The 10,236-nt window shown below is 34.6% G+C and overlaps 1 protein-coding gene across 3 annotated transcripts in view; it reads left to right on the forward strand.

Moving 5' to 3' along the window:
* The window catches only part of SNX2 (sorting nexin 2), a 51,865-nt gene extending 43,402 nt beyond the window's left edge, over positions 1 to 8,463 (forward strand). The window contains exons 11-15 of one of the 3 annotated variants that reach the window (XR_013995859.1): positions 670 to 875; positions 4,990 to 5,149; positions 6,300 to 6,380; positions 6,494 to 6,565; positions 7,891 to 8,463. Coding sequence is in view for 2 of the 3 variants with exons in the window: in XM_081088892.1 (XP_080945018.1) it covers positions 670 to 875; positions 4,990 to 5,133; positions 6,300 to 6,380; positions 6,494 to 6,658 (596 nt within the window). In the remaining variant the exon portion in view is untranslated. Of the gene's footprint in view, positions 1 to 669; positions 876 to 4,989; positions 5,150 to 6,299; positions 6,381 to 6,493; positions 6,704 to 7,890 lie in introns of those variants that run through there. The other 2 variants (XM_081088893.1, XM_081088892.1) reach the window with 2 other exon arrangements.
* The last annotated feature ends 1,773 nt before the right edge of the window (positions 8,464 to 10,236 follow it).

A 10,236-nucleotide genomic window follows, 5' to 3' on the forward strand; every position in this document is an offset into this window, starting at 1 on the left:
TGAAAGCAGTTTATAATAGCTTTTGCCATTTGTATATATCTTAGCAAATGGGCTTTCAGGTTCTTTTAGAGCACCTTACATAATGCAGAGCGACAGAGCAATTTTCAGCAATGTAATTGTTAGTCATTGACCAGCCTATAGACATCTATTTTTATTTGAAGTATCTAAAATGATCATGTTCAAAATCTCTAGAAATTCTTAAAAGTTCACTAAACACTATTGTACACAAAGAAAAAAGAGTAAGATCTATGAGAATTGTATGTACAGTTGGCTAAATATTCTCATTCAGAATTACGGACATTGTTTTTTATGACAAATAAATGTTTAAAGGTAAAGTAGTATAAATCAATTGTGTGTTCTCAATGCTTTTTATATTAAATATAAATATATTTATATATATACATTTTAAGGAATAGACAGAGTAAGCACTTCAGTAGAAAGGGGGAGGCAGATTATTAAATTATTAAGCATAGTTCATATTCTGGGAAGATAGGCAGTGGTTCTTAACTTTCAGTAGAGCTTTGAGCAGTTAGCATTTATGCTTTTATGTTAATTATTTTAAAATATTTGAGCAATTCGTGAATAGATAAAACTTAGAGAGAAGGTAAAAAATGCAATATTTTAAAACTTTACTAGTGAACATTAAAAGTGAATACTTTTCTATTTCAGAACTTTCAGCCAACACAGCTGCCTTTGCTAAAAGTGCTGCCATGTTAGGTAATTCTGAGGATCATACTGCTTTATCTAGAGCTTTGTCTCAGCTTGCAGAGGTTGAGGAGAAGATAGACCAGTTACATCAAGAACAAGCTTTTGCTGACTTTTATATGTTTTCAGAACTACTTAGTGACTACATTCGTCTTATTGCTGCAGTGAAAGTAAGCCTTGTTTTGCAGTCTTCCTTGAATTCTTCTCACTTCAGTGGTTTGCTTATAAAGGAATTTGGCATGTATTTAAGTGTGGAAATACTATAGTAGTACATCTAAAATGGCTTCACAATGATTATTCGTAGCTTAAATTTTTTTCTCTATGAGTTGGACAGTACAGTAGACAGAATTGATGTTTTTAAGAGGTCTGAGAAATGGCAAATACGAATTTACATTTACTTAAATATACACCTTTGGAACTAACTGGTAGCATTTGTTTGCTCATTGTAGCACACACTGAAACTACCCACTGGATTTTACTATCATTAGTAAAGCTATATTGAGAAGAAGGACAGAATCAGAATTTTTCCTCAAATATGTAAATGGTGGCTTTAGCTTCAGTTATTTAGTGGCAATGTTTAAGGGATGAACAGTCTTCAATTTCTGAATAGTTGAAAAATAATCCAGTTAACTAATAAAAATCAATATTCTACAGTTATCTCCAATTTTCAAACAATTAAACTAAATATTATTTATCTTATGTTTCAGAAGATACTTTAAGATCTTGTTTTTGGATTGGTATTATGAACATTAGTTATCATGGAACGGGGAACTGAGAATTTACCTTTTAACTTGTTCCTTGCTTTCTAATGCAAAATTTTTTCAGCTGATGTCTGTGATTAAATTAGTATTCATCTACAGTCAAACAGTAATACATTGTACATTTCTTGATGATTAAGTTCTAAAGCTAATGGTGACAGTTTACTAAAAGGTTCTTAGCTTTCTTAAGAATGGTGCTTTCTTAGGTTTGGTAAAATTACCAATTTTGCTTAAATTTACTCTTAGATGTACTCTATATTCCTGGTGGTTAATTTTTTCTTTTCAGTTATTTAAAGATGTTAATATAGATAGCAGTTATCAGAGTATACTTTATATATAGGTAACTTGAGATATACAGAAATCCAGTTTATAGATAATGGTTCCTTTTTATATTTCACCTCTCACCTCATTCCAGAGCTCCCACTAGCATGAGAGCTGTTGTAAAAAAGTATAACACATGTAAAAAATCTGTGAGTACAAAAGGGAAGCTGGGCAGTGTCTGTGAGGAGGGATCTGCAGAGAAGAGCTAACGTGGGAAAAAAATACTACCTGGCAGGGATGGCCTATCTGTGTAATCGATGTTAATCCCTCAAAAAGAGTTTGCCTCATACTGCTTACATCTTGCTGTATTTTTACGTTTTGTGGAATTACAGTTATATGCGTGTTTCCTACAGTATATTCTACAGAACACTGACACCAAAAGATATACCACAATAAACTGAGTTTGGGAAATAATGTATACAATATCCCTGTCTTGTACACTCAGAGTGCATGTAAAAAGCTCAGAAATATCTAGTATTAAAAAATTAAATATTTAACTTTATTTAATCTAGAGCCTTCCAATTCATATGAACAGTAATCATTTTCCATTTAATATATTTTTACATATATGGAACACTTTTTGGGAAATATGAATTAGTGATTCATTGACTAAAAGAGTTTAAGAGCTATGGTCAAGTTATACCTTGAAGTAAACTAAGCTCTTTCAGATTGGTTTTCTAATGAAACCTAGCACAGGTCAACTACTCCAAGGAGTTAAGAAATTACAGAAGAGGGTGACAGGGAATATTTGTGGTCTTTATTTTTTTTAATTTATTTTAAACTAATTTATTTGTATTTGAATAAAAAATACATGCCCATAATAATTCTAATAGACCAAAAAAGTAAATTTCTTTTCTACCTAAGACCTCTAGTCTTTCCTCCCTCAATCAAATGCTCTTAGATTCTTGTGTATTTTTACAGAATTAGCTATGCATATATGTGAAGCTAATTTATTTTCTTAATTTTTTGTCTCATTCTCTCCTTCCATTTCTTTCTTCGTCCTTAAAAAATGAGCATACTCTATGCAGTTCTTTGCCTGCTTTTTTCACTTACTGTTTTAGAGAAGTCTCTATGTCAGCATGTTACATTTTTAATGGTTGCATAGTATTCCATCATATAGCATATAGGTGTACCTTGAATTATTTAACTAACCCAATCATAAATTAAGTATTTTGATAATAACTCTTTGGGCATAAAATTCTTAAAAGTAGAATTGGTTGGCCAAAGGGTATATGCATTTCATTAATTAGTGCCATATTACTATCTGAAGAGGTTATACTTCTTTGTACTCTCATCAACATTTATATCCTTCTCCCACCCAGTAATAAAGGTATTTTTTGTATACATTTTGATTTCTTTAGTTAGTGTGAATTTAAGCATCTTTACAAATGGTAAACCATTGCATTTCTTTCTTTATATATAATAAAATCTTACTTCTAATAGCTATTTAATATTCCTTAGCCTTTTGTTTTATCCATACTAAGACTACTTTTCTGATGATAATTTTGAAACTAGGGAATTAGAATATAGAGCCAAAATGGAAGCTAAGAACATCAGAAATTGGCGCCCAAAAGAAAGATAAATTGTACATATTCAAAATATTGCATAGGGCTGGCCTCATATTCCAGGGAACTCTAGTTTTTCTCTCTTGTACAGTACAGCGTCTCTGACATCTAAGACATTATATTTTGACTAGTACTGTTAGCAAGCATTTATGAAGTGGTAAACTTTCTGCATGCATTCTTATGTATTCGCCCTCTGTGAACCACTAGAGTAGGGTCAGGGATTGAGGGTGGTAATGGGTATCGTTTTTAGCATTAGAACTCTTTATTAAGAATTCTTACAGGGAATCCAAATTTATAAAATTATATATATTAAATATTAATAAATATTAAAATGTATTATATATTTAAAAATCAATAGATGGGTTCCCCAAGGAGTTTAAAAGCTTCATTGTTTGGTGGTAACTAATCAGCTTCCTTTCAGGACTCCAGGAAGCTGGGCAGCATATTTTTAGGTTTACTGAATTAGAATATGGTACTAATTAATTAAAATTGTGCATCAGATTTCATGGTGGGCCAGGAAAACTCAACTGCAACCTTGTCCAACCTAGACGAGCTTGCATGCAAATGTCTATCATAAATATTTGGGGGGGGGATGGAGGTTGAGTGGATCATCAGTGTAAATCTATCCCTCTTATGGAGCAGGCTGTAGAGTGGATTATCTTCACATACAAAGATAAACATTGTTATGACTGAACTAGAGGCCCAATGTACAAAATCGTGCAAGAGTAGGCCTGCTGCCTTGTGGCCCCATCCCCCGCCAACTGATTGTTCTGGAAGGTCGTCCGAAAGGTCGTCCCACCATCTGGTCTAATTAGCATATTAGCTCTTTATTATATAGGATTGCTCTTTAAGATAGCATTATCTTAAGAAGAGCATTTTAAGAAGAGCAAGTATGGTTCTGGATCTTTTATTTTTTAGTGTTACAAGGGTAGAAAAACAAATGGAGAAAAAGTTTTAATTCTTATACAGTTAAGACTAATTTTTTTCCCCCTGAAATAACCTGACGTTAAGACTAATTTTTTTCCCCCTGAAATAACCTGACTTTAGTAGTTTTACCTTTGCCATAACTCCTACATCTGTTGTAGCTTTTAGAATTCTTTCTGTGTCTTTAACTTTTTCTATTTTAATTATGATGTGTCCTAGTGTGGCCTCTTTGGGTCCATCTTGTTTGGGACTCTGTACTTCCTGGACTTATATGTCTATTTCCTTCACCAGGTTAGGAAAGTTTTCAGTCATTATTTCTTCAGCTAGGTTCTCAATCCCTTTCTCTTTCTCTTCTTCTGGTTCTCCTATGACCTGCATGTTGTTATGCTTCATGTTGTCCCAAAGTCCCTTAAACTGTCCTCTGCTCTGATTGGGTGTTTTTTCCTACCTTGTCTTCCAAATCACTGATTCGATCCTCTGCTTCAGCAATGCTGTTTATTCTGAACTCTTACATTTTTATCCAGTCACAGGGATTTCTGTTTTTAAGCAAGTGAATATGGAAATTTATATATTCTTTTTATTTATTTTCAGTACTTCAGTATATTAGAATAAAATTTAAATACTAGGTTTTATTGCTTTTAGTATTACAGCACTTCTAGTATAAAAGTATTTTAATGTTAACTGTCACTTAATAGTATTATGTCATTCACTTATAGGGTGTGTTTGACCATCGAATGAAGTGCTGGCAGAAATGGGAAGATGCTCAAATTACTTTGCTCAAAAAACGTGAAACTGAGGCAAAAATGATGGTTGCTAACAAACCAGATAAAATTCAGCAAGCTAAAAATGAAATAAGAGAGGTGATTAATACAAAATGCTTTATTTATCTCTTTACTAAAATTTTCCGTGAATCATTCATATATGCATAATTTTTTTTCTGAACCATTCTACACCTAGCTATTTTTCTGTAATTTTATGAACTGTGTTATATTTTAATTACCTTAACATTTTGATTTTCACTAAAATCTTCAGAGCCCTTTTTTTACATTGACATGATCATGGAATGAATAAAGAAACACAAGGAAAAGATTTACATTTATATTTAATTTTTCATTTCAGATAATTACTTACTTTGTATCTAAAAATAGATTTAGAGGTGGATTTGTCCCTCATTTAGTTGTACAGGCAACATTATCCCCATATATATGTATTATATATGGTATTTTAATAAATTTGTAGAAGTTTATTATAATTTATACACTTTTTTTGCCATGCTTCAATAAGGAAATTGAAGAGGTAGGACAACCTTTATTTACTCAAAGTAAATGTACCTGCTCTTGGAAGAGTATGTACCAGTGTTTTGGTTACATAGTGGGAAAATAATCATTTCATAGCTTAAGTCTTCAGTCATTTTATTTTAGCTGTTTCATTCACTATCACATTTTATTATTGCTATACTGATTTTAATGTTTATCAGTAGACCATAATTCCACAAATTTTTTTTAATCTGGACATTTTACTATTACAAAAATGTTTTCTAAATGTTTGTCATACAATTTTCCTAATTTAAAGTATTTCCATGGGCATATAAATTGTGATAAACATGTAGTCTTGAAATTAGCATAATGTAGTTGATATATTTTGAAATAATTGATGATATAAAAAAGATGAGAAAATTAAAATCTAACATTGTTAAATTATTTGATAGCGAATTTTATACTTAGAATTATTTCATAACATTGTAGTTATAGTTAATTCAGCAATGGATATTGTAATTCAGTAAGTCCTAAAATATCCTGGTTTTGAGTAAATCTGACAATGAAATATTTTAATGGAAATTAAGCTAATATGCTTCTCTACTACTGGAAAGTTAGGTATAAATTTGAATGATGCTCAACTGGGCTTTGCCAATATTGAGCTTTCTCAGGATTTTCAGGTATTACATTAAATTGAGTGATCATGACAGCTAGTTCTGTAATTTTTTTCCAGAATAAAATAATTGTGCATTTTTGTTTGTTTTTGTTAGTGGGAGGCAAAAGTACAACAAGGAGAAAGAGATTTTGAACAGATCTCTAAAACAATTCGAAAAGAAGTAGGAAGATTTGAGGCAAGTATAATAATTTTACACTTTTCTTAATGTCATATTTGCTGCAACTTTATGATAAAATCAAATTTAGTTTTATACTAATGGACCTTTTTTCATGTATTATACTTTAACAGAAAGAACGAGTGAAAGATTTTAAAACTGTTATTATCAAGTACTTAGAATCATTAGTACAAACACAACAACAGGTAAGCCAATTTTTTTATAACAAACTTTTTCTAGAATTTACTTTTGGTATACTTTTCATTTTAAAGATGGTAGTCAATGAAAGGAGCTTTTAAACTTAAAGAGGAATAAGAAATGAAGTAGAGAAAATGAATAACAGCAAAGGAAAAAATGGTAGCTAAAGGAATTGGAAACTCTCGACTCCTTTTTGCCTCTACTCTTTCTAACCACTAGCTGAGATAGACTTTTTTCAATTTTAGGTTATGAAAAATATACTGAGCTACTTTTCCCTTTTCTTATCTTCCTAATTTTATTTTCCTATTGATGGTACCTGTTTGAGTAAATTCTTATTATAATTCTTCTCTTCCATGAAAGACAGAACTTAAACTAAAAATAATATTCTTTAGATTTTTAAAAATACTGTTTTGATTTTTGTTTTATTTTATGTGGTTGGTGGTGATTGTATGCCACAAGTAGTGGTATTTGTCTCCTTAACCCGCAGAGACAATGGTATTCATGTTAGATTAAATCAAAGACTTTGACAAGATAATAGCAGAGGTGGGTTTTTTTCTGTTTTTATATAAATTTGAATAATAGATCAAATTATTTAATGTCTTGAGTAGAAGGGTTTCTTTCTCCAGTTAAATATGTGGATTTAGAAGCTTGCCTATATAATTTTTTTAATTAGGTGATAACATTGTATCTTCAAAATATGTATTTTCATTTTAAATACTTAATTCATAAAATAAGACTTTTTAAATATGATTATAAATAGGTTATGTAAGTTTGTTTTTAAAGGAATTATTTAAATGTAACCTTAGTTTTTACTTCAATCTATTCTCTGGAGTATCCAGGAAAGACTGGCAGCTCATTCTTCCCAGGCTCTTTTCCCATTCTTGGTCAGTCTTTTTCTCCCTCTTTTTTTCTCATTCTTTTTGGCTAGCAATAACATAACATATGAATATTCTCTGATTTAGATGTTATCATTTTATATTGGAAAAGCTCATTGTAGTTTTATTTAAGGTAATCTGTTTTATACTAACAATCTGTTTTTATTTACAGTTTTGCATAAAATAAAAATATCTTGTTTTGGATATTTTTAAAATTATATTGCTTACATAAAAAAACAAATTAGCCAGAAGTCATTAATAAGTTAAATAATTCATACATGAATTATATTGATAAACTTCAGATAATGGAATTAAAATGATTTTAATAACCAGACTTTAGTAAAATGTTAATCACTGCTAGCTATTTGTATAGGGTTTTTTTAACGCTCTACAAGATATATGCATATAAATGACAAAAAGGTAATGAGACTATCTTTTATCTTTATTATTATTCACAGCTAATAAAATACTGGGAGGCATTTCTACCTGAAGCCAAAGCCATTGCCTAGCAGGAAGATTGCTCCTTTTAAGATCTTGGAAGTTTGTTCCAGTTATGCTGATTCCACAGTGAAATCATTTAAAACCATCTAAATAACCACTATATATTTTATGAATTACATGTGGTTTTTATATATATATGTGTGTGTGTGTGTGTATATATATGTGTGTGTACATATATATATATACACACATATACATATATATATGTGTGTTTATATATATACATATATATATATATACACAGTCTGACATTTTATTACAAGCTGCATGTCCTGACCCTCTGAATTAACTGGACTGTGGCATGACATTCTGCAGTACTTTGCTGAATTGAACACTATTGTGTCTTAAATACTTGCACTAAAAAGTGCACTTCAAGGTCAGAAATTTTACAAAATTTTTTCTTTATATGTTCCATAGTGTGTTCACCCTCTTTATGAAATGAATTATCAATGCATTGATTATTGTTCATTTATACATTCCTGTACAGAAATTATGATATTGTGATTATAGTAATAAAATGATATTCCTTGTGAAGTATAAGTAACAAATTATTTGGGTATATAAACATATTAGGGATCCTTTAAAAGCATTTTTAATAGGAAGAAACTTTTCCTTCTAGAGATACAGATATACATATATACACATACTAGAGGCCCGGTGCACAAAAATGTGTGCACTCGGGAGGGTCCCTCAGCCTGGCCTGTGCCCTCTTGCAGTCTGGGACCCCTCGGGGGATGACCACCTGCTGGCTTAGGCCCGCTTCCCGCGGGGATTGGGCCTAAGCTGGCAGTCAGACATCCCTCTGGCAGCCCGGAGCCCTCGAGGGATGTCAACTTGCCAGCGGGGAGCAGGCCTAGCTGCAGTCGGACATCCTTAGCACTGCTGAGGAGGCGGGAGAGGCTCCCACCACCACCGCTGTACTGGCAGCTGGCAGCCTGGCTAGTGGCTGAGCAGAGCTCCCCCTGTGGGAGTGCACTGACAACCAGGGGGCAGCTCCTGCATTGAGCGTTTGCCCCCTGGTGTTCAGTGTGTGTCATAGTGACCAGTAATACCCAGTCACTCTGCTGTTAGGGTCAATTTGCATATTACCCTTTTATTATATAGGATAGAGGCCTGGAGCATTGGTGGGGGCCGGCTGGTTTGCCCTGAAGGGTGTCCCGGATCAGGGTGGGGGTCCCGCTGGGGTGCCTGGCCAGCCTGGGTGAGGGGCTGAGGGCCGTTTGCAGGCTGGCCACACCCCCTTCAGGGAGGGGGGGTCCTGCTGGGGTGCCTGGCCAGCCTGGGTAAGTGGCTGATGGCTGTTTGCAGGCTGGCCAAGCCCCCCAGCAGGGACCCTCACCCCATGAGGATGTGGCCAGCCTGGGTGAGGGGCTGATGGCTGTTTGCAGGCTGGCCACAGCCCCCTCAGGGTAGGGGTCCCTGCTGGGTGCCTGGCCAGCCTGGGTGAGGGGCTGAGAGCTGTTTGTAGGCTGGCCACGCCCCCCAGCGGGGACCCTCACCCCCATGAGGGTGTGGCCATCCTGGGTGAGGGGCTGATGGCTGTTTGCAGGCTGGCCACAGCCCCTTCAGGGTAGGGGTCCCTGCTGGGGTGCCTGGCTAGCCTGGCTGAGGGGCTGATGGCTGTTTGCCAGCTGGCCAAGCCCCGCAGCAAGGACCCTCACCCTATGAGGGTGTGGCCATCCTGAGTGAGGAGCTGATGGCTGTTTGCAGGTTGGCCACATCCCCCAGCCACCCAAGCTCCCAGTGAAGGCTGGCTGGAAGCAGGTATCTGGGATTTATTTAGCTTTTATAATTGAAACTTCCTTGCCTTTTGCGGACGCCACAGCCGGCCAGAGCAGGCGGGAAGCCTGGTTTCCTCCATCGCCAGGGCAACCAAGCCTCCTGCTTGCTCCAGGTCCGTGGCTGCCGGCCGCCATCTTGGTTAGGTTAATATAGTCGCTCTGATTGGCTGGTGGGCGTGGCTTGGGTGTTGCAAAGTTACGGTCAATTAGCATCTTTGTCTTTTATTAGTGTAAATATATATATACACATAAATACATTTAATTGAGAGAGCTGAACGCTTTTATTAAATGAGTAAGTGAAGCTTAAGTTTTCTTATGAAGTTATAACATTTATCTTTTGATTCAACTCTAGGAAATGGTCTTGTCTTGAGTAAAGGAGAGAATACTTGTCTTTGCTTATTTCTATCCATCCCTTTTATAAGTGCTCAATTTTAGAATTAAGAAGAAACGTGTTTATATGCTTCTGATACAAGCCTATGGATTTTGCTCATCTGCTGTTATCTTCAAAATCCAAGACTGCAT

The sequence above is a fragment of the Myotis nattereri genome, assembly GCF_964212035.1.
Source record: "Myotis nattereri genome assembly, chromosome: 4".
Classification (NCBI taxonomy): Eukaryota; Metazoa; Chordata; class Mammalia; order Chiroptera; family Vespertilionidae; genus Myotis; species Myotis nattereri.